This window comes from Saccostrea echinata, unplaced genomic scaffold (genome assembly GCF_033153115.1).
Source record: "Saccostrea echinata isolate AGI-Se365-2 ecotype Australia unplaced genomic scaffold, CSIRO_AGI_Sech_v1 ptg000051l, whole genome shotgun sequence".
Classification (NCBI taxonomy): Eukaryota; Metazoa; Mollusca; class Bivalvia; order Ostreida; family Ostreidae; genus Saccostrea; species Saccostrea echinata.
This window is the reverse complement of record NW_026889800.1, coordinates 4,495,791-4,512,488: the sequence shown is the minus strand read 5'-3', so window position 1 is coordinate 4,512,488 and position 16,698 is coordinate 4,495,791. Positions and strand designations below refer to the sequence as shown.

The 16,698-nt window shown below is 31.4% G+C and overlaps 2 protein-coding genes across 5 annotated transcripts in view; one reads left to right on the top strand and one right to left on the bottom strand.

Annotated features, from left to right (window-relative positions):
- Positions 1 to 16,698, bottom strand: part of LOC133203704 (histone deacetylase 6-like) — a 93,857-nt gene that overhangs the window by 10,642 nt on the left and 66,517 nt on the right. The gene's annotated exons all lie outside the window — the stretch shown is intronic.
- LOC133203705 (G-protein coupled receptor moody-like) lies at positions 3,193 to 16,366 on the top strand. Its single transcript, XM_061339475.1, has 3 exons — positions 3,193 to 3,302; positions 13,504 to 14,023; positions 14,539 to 16,366. The coding sequence occupies exon 3, from the start codon at positions 14,684 to 14,686 to the stop codon at positions 15,746 to 15,748; it is 1,065 nt and encodes a 354-aa protein (XP_061195459.1). The 5' UTR covers positions 3,193 to 3,302; positions 13,504 to 14,023; positions 14,539 to 14,683; the 3' UTR covers positions 15,749 to 16,366.

Sequence of the window (16,698 nt, the reverse complement as noted above, 5' to 3'; positions counted from 1 at the left end):
ATCTGAAGAAACTACAAAGATTTCTACATTTTCTGGTGTTTTAGTCATAAAAATCAGCCACAAATGTATGTATAAAGTGTGAATGTATGAATGTATAAACATTCTAAGAATCACTCTATGATCAGTGTCTGAGTGGTCAGGTTTTGTGCAGTATACAAGAAACAAAGAGAAAATGTTTTTGTTTCCAGGGGAGAAAAAATCATAATTCACCTTTACATGTAGCAGAGGGTGTAAAAATATTGGCACTTGATCCTATTCATAAGAGAACAGCAGTGGATTATAAACCCTTTACTTTGCAAAGATGGTATATAGTTTGATGTCAGAAATTGAAATCTGCAATAATTTAAAACAATAAAAAGATTCACTATAAAATGAATTTCTGAATCACCAAAAGCTAATTTCCCCTGATATCCTTAACAATAACTCAATTCCTGCAACAACAAGAAATCTGCTTCATAAAATTTTCTTTTCCCGCAGGCAATTTCTAAAACCATGCATTGCAGCAAGTCTCAGTGCAAGCAACGATTTAGTACGTTACAATGTCGAGTATAAACAAAACTATTCTCATAATAATCTGATAAATATTTAAACAAAAGAAAGTGAAAACTGTTCATAAAAGTCATTAGGTTTAATTAAATAAGGTATTATAAAAAATACACATCTTCAGTTTACTCGAAGTGAATAATTGTGAGTACTTTTTATTTAGAAGGACAGACATACATATGTGAAAAAGTAGAAGTTATACAAAATTTTGTTAAAATTCATTATCTTCATTTTAAAACATTTCAATCTTACTGAATTAATTAATTCTCTGTAAAGCGAAACTGATTTGAGACCGACCAAGTTCTGAGAGAGAATTAATATAAATTAAGAGAATTCCGTCTACACAAAACAATGCAAGCCAAACACAAGAAAGCCTGGAATACATAAATAACTTTTAATATGATATGGTTTTATGATAGATTTTATCTCAATTGGCAATAAGTAAGCAATTTAGCTTGCGCAATATGGATATACAAAAATGCCGCATCACAATGAATTTAATGTTATTATCTCCATGAGCTTTGTGATTTCTGTTTTACATTTAATTTCCCCTCCGATATCAAATCTCAATGAAAGCAATTTAGAGGCTGGGGAATGGTAGAGATCTGCTTTGATAAACGGACAGGTGTCTAAACAAAGCTGTTGTAGCTCCGCTTTGAAGACTTTCCTTTACTGTACGCAGCCTTTACTAGTGTATGCAGCCTTTAAGATCTGACTATGATTTTATTCATTAGACAATGGAAAATCCAAGGTCAACCGATTTAATTAACCTTTTCATTAAGGCTGGCTGAAATTAATTCTATGTTTAACGTCACCTAAAAATTTCAAAACCTACGAGGGAGGGAGAAAAAAAATTAAACAAACAAAAATTTCAAACAAATGAGTATTACTCTTTTACATGAATCAAAATGCTATAAATATTTGTGAATCCTGTAGGCTTTTTATTTATTTATATAATGATAATTTTTTCTTTAAAATTTGCCAGTATATATAAATGATAGACTTAATTAACTCAAATAGTATACCTCATAGGGGCCAAAATGTTGTCTATTAATTCCCATGGAATGCAGTTTTTCGTTGCTTAAAGTGAAAATTAACAAACAGAAATACAAACTTTAAAAATACCAATTACTTATTTTTTCAGAGTGCCAATTTCTCTGAAACCTACACAAACAGGTAATGTAAAACATATAAATACCTTTGAATACCTAATTTGTAAAGTGTAAAATCAGGGATTCTTGAGACCTAACATTCCATTTATATGATGAATGAAAACAATTAAACTTAAATTCAGTCACAAACTCTATTTAAGATTTCATAGCTGAAAGAATCTTACGACTACTCTGTATTTTATTTCACCTGATTCACCACCAATGTAATATAGTGATACACCTGGGTGATTCATGTCAATATATGTATGATGAAATTGTTTCTTTAAAATGAATTCCACATGTCACTGAGGAGTGTGTACTTGGTCAATGTAAACTGATATCATATTTATTTAGAAACCATAAATTTTAGGTATATTGTCCTTATTTGACGTCATAAGACATTAAATTACAAACCAAGTTTGATAAAGGACCTTCCATAAAATTCAAAACACGCCCAAATTTCTTATTTGTGGGACTAAATTATTTTACATGCTATGCATAGGAAATCCTTGCCAGCTGTTTCATGTTAGGTCTGGTGTTAATTCAATAGAAAACAAGATATGGTAAGGAAATTAATGTATTATTCTTTTTTTCATTTAACTCAAACACTGTGAAATGCAGGGTTTTTTTTCAAATTGAATTAGTTTTTTGAAAATCATTAAAAATAATGATCATCAAAATTTAACTTTGCTAAAAATCAGAGCTCCATAATTATAAATATCTCCATTTTCTCTTTGACTTCACAGGAACATATATGAAAAAATTTCTGTTAAATTATTAAAAAAAGTTTTTAAACAAAATTTCCTCTTACTTATATGTAAGTGATGAGGCATCATAACCATGACCCCTGACCTACTGACCTTGACTATATATATATATATATAATATATATATATATGTCATTTACCTTTACACACTGAATAAGAAGTCTGTGAGCATGTGTCAAACATTTAGTACTCTCACACATATCAATAATTTTGAATTTTGACAAGTTCCATAAATTAATTGTGTTTACCCATTCACACATACATTGAAAAGTATTGATGATTATATACAGACAGCTAGTGTCTAGACTCTTACAAAGGACAGACAGACGGATGTACTGATAACAGGAAACCCTTTTGAAAAAGAAGGGCCTTAAATAATGTACTATCTGCATGTTCCTAAAGATTCTAAATATTGACTTTAAAGAAATTTTAAGCTTCAAAACCAAAATTATGCATAAAATATACATTGCATTGAATTAATTTAATCCCTAATGTATTGATAAAATCATATGAAATTAACATGATTCAATCAATAAAATTTCACTCTAAACATCACTCTTACACAGTTTATTGATCTATTTCAGAACTGACAAAGTATTTAGCAATAAGAAATTCTCAGAGATACATATTATAGACATCATAATCCAGACCTAACTGACACATACTGAAGATCAGATAGGAGCTCTCTAGTGTTAGGAGTATAAATAGGATATAGCAAGGCCTGACTTTGGCAGACTTATACTAACAGTGTATTGGGAATCCCTTTCTGGTTTCACTAAGTAGTGCCAGTTAAAATCAATAATTATGACAGAGTGCTGGGGAAATATTACACCCTCTCATGGTAAGCTTCGTGTTTTAGCTCTGTATCCATGACATTTCAAATTAAAATTAATTTCTGTAACTTTTTTTTTAATAATTTATATTCTGACTGCATGACAACAGCAGTTTTTGTATCTCTGTAATATTTTGATCTTTTTTCCTTCTCTTTTTTCACTTAAAAATTGACACATACTATTCTTTACATATATGTTTATTTTGTAAGGTAATGTATAATATATAAAGCAAAAAATAAATGGACACTTTGAAAATAATGAACTTTAATCAGTCAATTGCAGAAATAGATTGAATTTTAACTAAAATAAAATACTTTATCATTTCGGATTTCAGACTTATTGTCATATTTAGAATATAGAAAATTTCCATGAAATGCATCCATTATTCACTGTCCCTGATTCAAATAATGATCCAGAGTTAATTAATTAATTAATATGAATTGATTTACCAGTTAGAATACCAACATTTAGCAAAGGGGCTAATACAAATTTAAAGCTAACGCAGCATACAGAATATATTATAATGTAGTGTAGGATGATATATTTAAATGCATCATTCATGAAATGTGCAATTTCTGCCATTTCAAAACTTTGACCAATATTTAATCATTATATCTACCAGGTTCTCAATAAAAAAAAAAATAAATTTAAAAAAAAAATTTAAAAAAGAGAAAACAACTATTGCTGCAGCACTTAAAGCCCTCCATAATGTCAAATGCTTTAAAAAAAAAATAATTTACACACATTAATTAAAATGAAATTTTTAATGCCCATGCATGCCGACAACCAATACATGTATATACTCTACACAATCTCCCCTTATAATAAAAATTATTATGGATATGTCATTCAATAATGAAAGTTTTCTGAAGCTAAACTCAAAAGTCAGTTAAATTAACAGTACTCCTGACTGTTTGTCATTATTTTGAAATTCAATTCCTATCATTTTTTGCACTTTTAAACATAGATGTATGGCTATTGGGGGAAAAATAATAATTAGGCTCAAGTTTGCAAAGGCCTCATATTATTGATCAATATCATACACAAGAAGACTGGCACTGCAATATTTAAAGTATCTGAATGCTCAATAAAATACTGGATGTGTTTCTATAAGATAAAAAATAAAAGACACTAAGTGCTTGCTTCTAAAAATTGGACTTCAAATTCCCCATGGAATTCAAACATAATGGTCCTTACGTACATTAACTATAGGACTGGTAATTCAGTCGATAACATTTTAATAATAAAAGAGAATTTAATTAACATTGTACTTGTGTCAGTATTCCTGTTCGAGGAAATAGGCTGTGATTAGTACATTTGTATGTCACATCATTTAGAATTTCTCTCCAAAAATAAATCTGGATTCCCCAAGCTTGTAATTTTGATAACCGACTTCTTTTTACATCGGATATCAATTACAAATGTCAAAAGAACTGAAGTAAACTATAACGGAAGAGGCATTATCAGTAATTGTATCAATTTCTCACATTAGTTTTTCAGAAGGTCTTATTTCCCCCTTTTTAATTACAATTATTGTACTATCAGCACTGCCAGCTTTTTCAATTTATGCAGTGAAATCATGATATTCTGGAACTTACAAATCTGTTAAGAAATGTCAAAGCCTTCAAAGGTAAAATTAATATCTAAATATCTAAAGCTGACCTTGTTCTTCAATGAATATAAAGATTATGTAAGACTTGTACAAAAAATTATTCAGTTACACAGTAAACAAGGAGATAGCAAAACGTCCCTCAATAATACTTCATAAAATCAGCAAACATTTTATTTAAGAATGTTTAATTTTAAAAAAATAATTATGATTGTACCTGACTCTGATCGATTATCATGATTTTAATATTAAATTTAGATCATCATTACTTTTCCAAGATAGAAAAATAACTTATACATGCAATTAAATTATTAACCCCAGGGCTTTATATAAATGACTGTGTTCATTCCTACATTAATCTCATCTACAATTTGGAAAAAAATGCAGTCATCCACACACCACACACTAATTCAAACAATGAAGGGAGGTAATGCTCCTGGTTTTCTTATCAAAAAGTAGCTTGACTTTTATGTGCATTACTGACATAATTTCTCTCCCTTTATCTCTCTGTTCTGTAGATGATAAATCTCCTCACAGAGTTACGTGGTGTACCTACATTCCTTCTGAATATAATTGATCATGCAGATACACTGAATAACTTTATTTGGACAAACTTATGGTTTATTTCTTTGTGTGTGTGTAGTAAGGGGGGGGGGGGGGGGGGTATGTGATATGCATTACAACAAATATGGGTTGCTTTTCATCATAAAATGAATTTAAAGATGATCCTGTCTGCTAAATTGCTATAAATGCTAGTGATAGTTTCAAGAAATCTGACACAATAATGACAAATCAGAGAAGTGAAAAAGACACATATTTTCAACAGATATGGTGTGTTTTGCAAAGAAAAAAAAGTGTAAATTTTATTTTCCAACAAAGAAAATATATATGTATTAATTATCTCTGCATTTCAAAAAAAGTATGCTCACTCAGATACTTTTTAAATGGTGTAACTTGTGAACGACATTGACAGATAATTTTCTAGAAAGTCATATTTTACTTGTGTTGATTACAAAGGACAGAATTGAAGAGCTAATTAATATATCCTATCTCAATATGAATACTCAATGTAAACAGGACCCCCCCCCCCTCTCTCTCTCTCTCTCTGACCCATTTCTATGATCCTTTTACAATGATTTTTCCTGTGTTATCTTCAGTAGCTCTCTCTCTCTCTCTCTCTCTCTGCGACCCTTTTCCTTCATCTTTTACAATGATTTTTCCTGTGTTATCTTCAGTAGCTCTCTCTCTCTTTCTGTGACCCATTTCTACAATCCTCTCCCTTCACCTTTTACAATGATTTTTCCTGTGTTATCTTCAGTAGCTCTCTCTCTCTCTCTCTCTTTGCGACCCATTTCTACAATCCTCTCCCTTCACCTCTTACAATGATTTTTCCTGTGTTATCTTCAGTAGCTTTCTATCTCTCTCTCTCTCTCTCTTTGTAACCTCTCCCTTCACCTTTTACAATGATTTTTCCTGTGTTATCTTCAGTAGCTTTCTCTCTGATTAAGTTGAATCTGATTATAACCCCCACTTCATCTGTAAAAACATTTCTTATGTCCATTTCCTATCACTGCCTGTAAATCTTATGTTTACTTTTACTGATAAGCTTTAGTTATATGTTCTTCAGGAGCTGATTAACTAAGGCTATGATCTCTAAAGCTTTGTTTTATGAGTTTGTAAACATTTGAACAAGATAATTTGGCAGTTAAGATGGATTTGAAGACAAAAATGCATTCTATTTTAATTTGAGGAAACAGCAATATCTTGTGAGACATCATCCCCTCCCCCAATCTACTAAACTTGACCCTGATCTAGCTGGCTTGATTGAAGTCTGCACTCACTACAATACAGTTCCTAGAGAAATAATATCTGCCAGATTTGAATTACTAGTAATGATTCTACACATATTTACAGTTAAACCTTGTTATCTGGAACTCAGTGGGACCAAGAAGATATCCCAGGTTCTGGATTTAATGAGGTTTAAATTAAAAACATTAGGAAAAAGTGGTAGGACTTCCAAATTGATCACTTTGACATATCCACCAGGTATTTGAGATATCAATGTTTGAGGTATCGAACTTTATCTGTATCACATATTAAAAGAGTCATATGTATACACTTTATATGTAGGTTTTAAGGAAACAAAAAAAATAAATTCTTAATACTGCTGAAAAAAGACTCATCTGAAAACCAGCTTTAAATACTAAACTTAATATATTCTGAAATAGCTAAAGTAAAATATGCTAACAGTGAACACGCTTAATATAATGGATTCATGCTTACAACAATTAACGTGATTTTCATTCACAAATATGCATAATGAACATATCATGCATATTGGATATAATTATTAATAATTTCTTTTAACAAATTAAAATTGGTTGTACTAATTTGCACTTTGCTATAAGCATGTTTTACATGTATATGATCTTTGTAATTACTTTGACAAAGGAGTATATATCATGAGAAATTTATGTAATTCACATTTTTTAATTGAGAGAATTCACTTGAATTTTATGTACTCTTTTTACTTGAAAAGTTGAAATTCACAAAAAAAAAAAAAAAAAAAAAAAAAAAATCAAGGAGAATATTGGACCCTTTTTGCCCTTTTGACTAACCAGAAAACAAAATTTTCTGTAACAATACAGGAAATTATAATAACCTGTGAATTTATGTGATTTAAGATTAGATTTTAAGTGATAGCACACACAAAATTCAAAGGCCATATATATATATTTACATTTCCAATAAATTTCCCCTATGATTCTTTACAAAATAGATTACAGTTCATTTTCTCATGAACTACCATGGATGAGCATGAATATCTCCATTGTTACATCATAATACCTTACTTGACGTCAAAACTATAGTGCAAACTGTTTTGCTTTAAAAATGACAATTGAATGGCGTTATTTGTGGCAAATCATCAGAAAAAATAATGTAAATATAAGAAATGCATTTAATTTTTGAAAATTCATGAGGTACATGAACTACAACGCTTCACGCCGGCATATTTATCATGAAGCGCTAACGCGCTAGTTCATGTCCTCATGAATCTTCAAAAATGAAATTCATTTCTTAAATATATATATATATATATATATATATATATATATATATATGTATATATATATATATATATATATAAAATTGAAGTTTTTTTTTTTGGCCATAATACTTATTATGTGCTGTCAATTAAAACATGTGTTGTCAATTATGTTAAACATTAGAGGGCTTCCTTTTACATTTTTATAACAAACTATCAAAGCTGAGACATTTACCTGACATTAACAATCAACATTTTGCTCCTAACATAATTTTTTCCCCTTTTGGTGATTCATGTATTGTGCTCATTTCATATGAATACTTAATCAATACATGCAAGTGAAATTGGCATACATGCTGAAACACATTTCATAGTGACTTTGCATAAATAAATCATCAAAGCAATTTTAACTTTCTATGGTGCATCAAATTTTCAAGATATATAAATTATTACAATTAAAAAAGTCAATGAGGACAGTATATAGATTAACAGAATTATAATGAATATAAACAGCACAGCCAGGTGTACATATTGGATTTATTTGACTATCTTTATGAGCAGTGTAATTAATATTTAATAATTCACAATTCTGGTAAATTAACAGGGGAAATTTACTTGATGCCTCAATATTTAACAACAGCTGTGCAGGGATTAATTATACACTGTGCTTCAACTACACAGAGAATGAACCACACTGAATATATAGAACTCATAGTTTTTACCATATCTGAAATAAAGGTAAAAAGTAGCGGTATTGAATTGTAATTTCTTGCGATGTAGCGGTAATGTATTCCTCCTGAAAATAGTGTACGTAACTAACAGAGGGTGTGAAACTCTTCAACCTAAAATTAATTTCATCTTGGCAGTAATAAGGGGTGACATTGTAGTTCATCATCTTGCTGGTAGGTACTTCACACTTTCTGATCAGTATATTAGTCAGACAGACTCAGAAAACTGCCAACAGTTACACATTCCCGTGTCTCTTCACATTAGCTTCAGAAGCTTCTCTGGGTTCAGGCACCTCATTCTTCAGATAGACTACACAGATATTATTATTGTAACCTGCCTTAATCTTATTTTGTACTCAGCAACAAAAGTCTCAATGGACATTTTTGTTTGAGTGAACTTCTACAGCTAGTGAGTAGCGACTATGAAAAAAGATTGTGTGAAGACCCTGAAGTGCAAAAATGAAATATAAACTAATACAAATGAATTTGATATAATTTAATCAACCAGATTTGGCACTGGATCTATATACTCACTGGGCAGGCATGAAATAAAAGGAATCCTGCTAATGCTCTCATTTTCAACTTTTTCTTTAATGCCAACTATGGCAATAATAATCATTATCCATTATAATGGCTTCATTAGATTTCTCTACTCACATCAAGTTCAAATTGCAATGTTAATCATGATATGACATACACAAGGAATTTACAGATATTTTAATTCTTAACTATTGAGACCTGTCACCTTGCAAAATTTTTGAATTTTTGTTTGGAAAAAAATTGATTTTAATAACTACTTCATCACATTGTTTGTGAACCAAAATTGATTGAGAGTTTTTTGTTTTCTTTTCTCTCTAAAAGAATCACTGTGAGTGTATAGCTACAGCTGCTGTAGTTTTTAATCCAGCTGTTTGTTTGTTACAAATAATGCAGAATCTTAATGCATGAATTAAATTGCACAGAAGATGCATTATTGATTAACTGTCACACTAATTAACAAAGTTCTTTTTTTTTATCAAACTGTATAACTGATTCATTTTAAGAACAAGGCCGTTATCAAGCAGTTAAAAAGAATGTTAGACTTGTGGTAGGATAAAGTCTCTCAATCTGTGCTCTACCCAGTAATCGTACTAATCAGACACATTTTTAATTTTCATCTAAGCATAAAACTATGGATGTTATTTCCTCATTCTTTATATGCCCCCTCCCTGCCTGTCTGGATACCAGTTATTGCCGTCCAAATGATGGTAGTCTGGATATTACCAAATGCTTCCGAATAATGTTGTCTGGAGGGCAATATAAAGACAACTCATCCCTCCTTCTTTACATTGAACAGATGCCTGGTTTTTTGTTTAGCTCTGTCTTTCAACATTGCCTGAAAATTGATCTTTACAAAAAAGAAAAGCTGTTTACCTTGACCTCTGTTTAACATGCATTTTAAAATTGCTTTTAAAATGTGTAAAGGAATGGTAAATGCTAGGCTGTGATGCTCTGGGGAACAGAAAGTCCATAGAACAACTGGAGTAAATCCAAAACAAATAGCACACTAGGAGGTAAAAGGTCCCAATGGACCAATAATAACACACAGGATTGACAGAATAGATTGGATGCCAATACAAAGTACTGCAACAGATCAAAATGATTATAGGCATGAAATTCATCAACTTATAGATCACTGTAATATTAATGAAACTGCACATAATATGTGTTGTAATAAAACATAATTTATTTAACAAAAGTGATATGTTAATAATGACATATTTCATATTTATATCTAAAATGTTTATTTTATATCTTAAACCAAAATATTAAGTTATTAACAAAGAAAAGGAAGTTTTATCAATATGCATGTCATAAACACACAGAGTAGATATTATTGATATTTCAATATTCCATCCCATCATTAAACTGCATGCGGTCACTTTCATTCTGTCTTAGAAATTTTTTGAACAAAATTGAAAATTTTTTTCTCAAGATGGTTCATTATTACATATCATCACTTTCAGAGCACACCAAATCTCAAATGAATTAATCATTGTTTTCCAATATCCAGTTTATTAACCTAGTCTATATACCCGCATCAATTAACAAGGTTACTGCAATCATTATATAATTTTTACTTTAGACTTGCCCTAAATGTGAGAGTCAACAGTCATTCTAAATAGAAGTCTGAACTGTATTAATAAAATATATTTTATATATTGCTTAAAGTTTTTTTTTTTTTTTAGTTTTTTGGGGGTTTTTTGCCTACAGGCCTTTAGGGAGCCGACTGGGGTTTTATTGTGTGAAAACTACTATAGAGAAACTCCTTATTTTTATACCATATATACCTTACATTGACTTCAGTATACATGCCAAGTTTAGTGAAAATCTACCATCTGGTTATTTTTGACGGACCATCTCAAAATACAGATACATTTACTATAGGATTATATAGGAAAATACTATTTTTTCGCACTTCGGAGCAAATTATACACATGCTACTATAGACTTTTTGCTCAAATTATATTATTTGATGAGTAATTATATATTGTACATTTATGCAAGAAACACACAATTCTACCATCTGGTTTCCAGAGGGGCCATCTCAAAATGTTAAAATTCATGATATTTTCCTGTTCACATATTTATATGAAAAAAAAAAACAAAACAAAAAATAATTGTGAGATTCTCAATTTCCTATGTTTAAAATTTCAGGAGCATCTATTTTACACTTTTTATTTTATGACATAATTAATGACCCCTCTTAAAGAACTTCGGTTATTCATAATGTCAAAAACACACTATTACGACGTCTATCTACCCATCATTTGAAAAATTGTTTAAAGAATCAGTTATTTAAAAATGTAATTAGATTTATTAACCTGAGATTTCCTAAATTTGTTAATTTTTTAAATTATGTAAAAATAGCTGCTTTAAAAGAGTAAATATGCTTTATTTTTCTATGCTGCGGGAAGTATTGCACAATGAAAACCCCAGTCGGTCCCCTTAAATTGCCAAGTGGCATCCACAAATTTAGAGTTCTATATAGTATTATTTGTAAGAACTCCCTGTGCTTTGTAAATTTCTTTTCCTCCAATATAATAACAACAGACTAAATTATACTGAATTAATGACATCCAGTGTGACAGAATGTATTGTTTATGGTTTAGGCTATTCCTCAAGATGAAAGCTGTACAGTGTATTGAAGTGAAACCAGCAGGGTGCCACAAAATATATTGATTTTCCAAGTCTTTTATCTGCAATTTTCCTAAATTTTACGAAGTATTTGATTATTCTGTAACAGTTTCATGTAGTTAATTAAATCCTCCTACAAGACTTATAGCAAACCATTAATAACCTGTACAGTCAATAGAGTGCTGCAGGGAGTGTTGATTTCACGAAACTGTCTTCAGGGTCAAAACTCAAGTGAAATATTACAGTATCTACCCAGAAACAAGAGGCCCGAGGATCTAAAATCTAAAAACAAAATATCACTTTAGGTCAACTTTGAACTGACCTTGAGACCACACTGTTTGCCCCAGGGTGATGCCTTGAACAATTTTTAATCTACAACATATCCTTATCCTTATGCATATTAAGTTTGTTGATAATCTGCCTAGTGATTCTTCAAAAGATTCTGTAGCAACCTGAGTACATTTGTTTTCATTTCTCTAATTATCTCCCTTTGTTTTAAGGTCACATCATTATTTTCATAGTATAATTGAAAGCCCCTGGGCCAAGGATAGTACTCTGTGACAATTTTGACAAAAACTGCTTGAGGATTCTTAACATATGGCCTACATTCCAAAAAGTTGATGCACCCTGCACAAATGGCTATATAGCATAAGCTCTTTGAGCCTTTGACTCACAAGAGCTATTAAATTTATTGCACATTTTTTAAAAGAAACAGTCTATGCCATCTTCTGTCATATTTAAGGTCAACAAAATACTAAATTTATTCCATAAGGGCTTGATTGCAGGCTGCACTAGAATTAAATCTGACAGATTTTGCAGACTTGTCATCCATCATGGTGAAATACAGACTATTGATGCAGAAACTGTGAGAGTCTATATTTTATTTAGGATGCTGATGCAGCTTGATTATACTTAAGATGTGATGACAAATTTTAGAGAAGGAGCTATCCAGAGGTGTCTAACTCTCTTGAATAATGACCAATGGAGAATTACATAACAATTCTAATAGTCTATGAGCTGAATGGCATTTGTTAAAGGACTCTAATTTTTGTGAAATAAGACTATTAAAGTCTTTCATTTAATGTACCCATTTATCACAGATAGCTGTGTGCAATTTTGAACAGTATATTATTCCTGCACATGAAAAAATTTGACTACACAGAAAAATGAAGAAAAAACATCATTTATTTTCCCAAGCTTCCTACCAGATGCTACTGTCATAAAACTTATAAGCTAGATAAAAAAATAATAAATTGTATACGTACAATCAAAACTGCATGATTTATCTGTTAACGCTTACCAGGTACTTAAATGTGTATAAGGAAAATGAAATGTATAGTGGTCCAATAATAATAGACTGTAAAATTTAACTGCTAGCACTTCTTGACCTTAACGAAGGAGTGTTAATTAGTTCTACTTTAGAATGAGCACACCTGTATCAGGCCAAATGTCATCAAGGTAAATATAATACATTAATTGTAATGTCAAGCAATTAAAAGGATATTTCTTAGTTGCAAGGAGCATCACATACCAAACATCCTGAAATCCAGGACATTCGATCTACATATTGGGCTGATGTGGTACATAAATGACATTGTCTATGCAATTCAGGGACTGAATTACCCAATATTTATATCTTGATTTTCCAGATGATCCCAAGACAATCTGAGATGGAGTTGGAATCTAACGAGAAATGTCTGATGACAATTTTTGAAAAGAATTAATTGCAGCGGATTTGTGATAATTTCAATCACTCTGCAGAGGAAAGGGAAACTATTAACAACAACAAAAAAAGACAGTGATGTATTATTCATCTGAAGTTGAAAGACGACAGTATTGAAATCCTGCAGTGAATTCTCAGTGAGATTAAAAAACAAATTTGCCGAGACAGCATAGATCACATTTTTCAAGGCTGTCATTTGCTGTTCTAAGACAATCAGAAATTTCTAGCAGAACTAATCTGAGGATTAGGGTATAGATTCTAATTAGTAGTGACAGAAAAATCTGTCACCCACTTATCGGTGGCGATCTTACACAAATCTCTGACAATACCAATGACATTACAGTAGCAACTAAGCAAACAAGGAGGGATCTGGAACTTCATCAGAAAATCTCCGAGCTTTCTAGGATTCAGTAAAACAGTGATGGCTTCAGGATTACAAGAGCAAGGTATGGAAAACATTTCTTTAACAAACCCATGTGTTTGTCTTCAATACTGTTCATACCGATCAAGGAGAAAATTAAAATGTCTGCTTTAACACGTTCAGTAGATGAATCCCTTGATAAACAAGCCTCTTAAAAGTTGAAGTAAAAAAATATTATCAGACAAATGGCTGATTTGAAGGTCATAAAACAAAAAAGTTCCTGTTAAATGCAATTCTAAATCTGACGGATTCTCCATCAGCTTCATGTCAAATTCCATTTATCAACAATCTTTGTATTAGAAGGTAAAAATAAAAAAAATCATCAGTACATGTAATTTTTTTTTTTTTTTTTGGTTCTGAAACTTTTTGGGCAATAAGCAAGCATGATACAAGTATATTTTTCCCAAGTATTTTATCTTGTGTAAGATCCTCAGGACTTTGTGTATTTATATTAAGAATCTTAAGATTTTCATAAAATTTATCAGTGCTTTTCTTCACTCATTGTCATCTTTCAGTAATCAATAGTGTTTTCTTCCTCAGGCAATCAAGGATAGTTCTAATCACAATTTAAATGTGCAGAAGATAAAACAATATTTTCAAAGGGAATATTTCAGTAATGGATTAAATCAGATTGAAAGATCTTGCTGTGCTTCACCAGAGAGAGGAAATACCTTATTTATTGTCCATGAACTTTTCTGTGTTGATGAGTACAAATAAAACAAACATATCTCGGGAGTTTCCTGAGGAAAGAATGCAAATATTCAAGATGCGCTATAATAATTCCAGTTTATGTGAATCGGTGGATGCTCTTTGGTGGTGTGACCAGGAAACCAGCCTACTCATTCTCATGGCCATAGCGATAATATTTTGCGTCATTGGAAGTTTTGGCAACCTCATCACCATCTTAGCAATCATCTTCTCCAATCTACGTAACAACGTTAACTGCATTCTCATTGGGAGTTTAAGCATGGGTGGATTTCTGTACTGTTCTGTTATTCTGCCATTACAGGCAGTTATTTATTATCAAGTCCAGGACATCACCAGCGAAATCTTCTGTCGAGCCATGGCTGGTATGAGGTACAGTCTGGTGGGAACGATTCTACTTAACCTGAGTGTCATTGCGTTTTACAGGTATCTCAACATTGTCCACATAAATCTGTACCACAAACTGTCTACAACACGATCCCTCATGCTAGCTATCGCCATTAGCTGGATCTTCCCCCTTTTCTTCACAATACCTCCAACTCTATCCCTTTGGGGGTCCTTTTCTTTCAACAAGAAAGTTCTGGCATGTACTTTCTTTGACAGTGGCAGTTTATCTGATCATTCCAATCGTTACGCAACTGTGACAGCTGGATTCATCGTTCCATGTTTCTTTATCACGTTCTGCTACGCCAGGATAGGTTGCGTCGCTTACGGAAGCTCAAAACGAGTGAGTCAATGGAGTACCAGTACCACTCAAACAAAAGCTCTGCGCCTTTCTGCCATGATGCTGTGTATATTTGCCATATTTTTTGTAGGCTCATTTCCATATTTCACAGTGAATGTTTATGACAGACACTTTGAGCAGCCGATTCACCACCTGTGGACGACAGTTTTATGTTGGTTGTCGTATTGTTTAAATCCTGTGGTATACACAGTTATGGACAGGAATTTCCGTACAGCGTATAGAAGATTCTTGATGGGAGATTGTGAAAGGTCACCACTGAACAGGAATGGGTCCTTTCTTCCCCCTTTAACCCCCGTATGACATCAGAAATGACCAAATTTAGTTACCCTGGTCCTGAAGTTTTTTACTTAAATCTTATTTGGAGACATTATCGACAAAACTGGGTCAAGTGTAGAGACCTTGACACAATCGAACGAAGTATAATCTTTACTTGTAAGCTGCTTTTGTATAAGAAGAGATTTTAACTAAGACTTGTTATATTTTGACAGAGAGAACTGATATTAGATGATTGAAATTGCCTTACTCTGATAAATCAGAAATTAATTTTGAAGCACATGCTTAAAAGCTAATAATGTTTTTATCTGTTAAGTTATGTAATCCATGATGTTTGACTTGGTGCTACAGAAGTTTAAATGTTACAATTTTATTGAGATTCTGTTTACATGTTTTGATATTTTAATATTAAGTTTAATGTTAATACACTTTATCATCTTTCCTTATTCAGTGCAGTTTGTGGGCATGAGATATTTGTGTTTATATGTTTTTTTTCCCCTTATTGTTGAAAAAAAAATTGTAGACTTAATTTTGTTTGATGTTTTATTTATCTTTGTGACAGAGAGGATAATTATGTTGTTTCAGTATTAATTCATTTCTACATTCCAAACTGGAATTATAATCAAATAAATTTTGAAAACTTGATTTTCATAATTTTTTATTACATCTGAAGGGGTTTCAAACCTGTTAACATATGAAAAATATTAATAGCTTGTATCTAGTTTTTCTCGTGAGAGCAACAAACCTTGCAGTTACTTTCATAGCCAAATATTGAGTTCTTGGAAAAGCTGAGCCTGTGAAGTCTGGCCTGAGATAAAATGTCCTTGAAGCAAGTCAATGTCTTCCTAGTGCTTTTTTTTACCGAAAACTTTTTAAAAACCTTAAGAATGCCCCCCCCCCCCTCCCAGTTTGTGGGTGATGACCATTATAATAATTGGTCTAAGAAGTGCAGCCTTTCAAAAGAATGAGTCTTAATA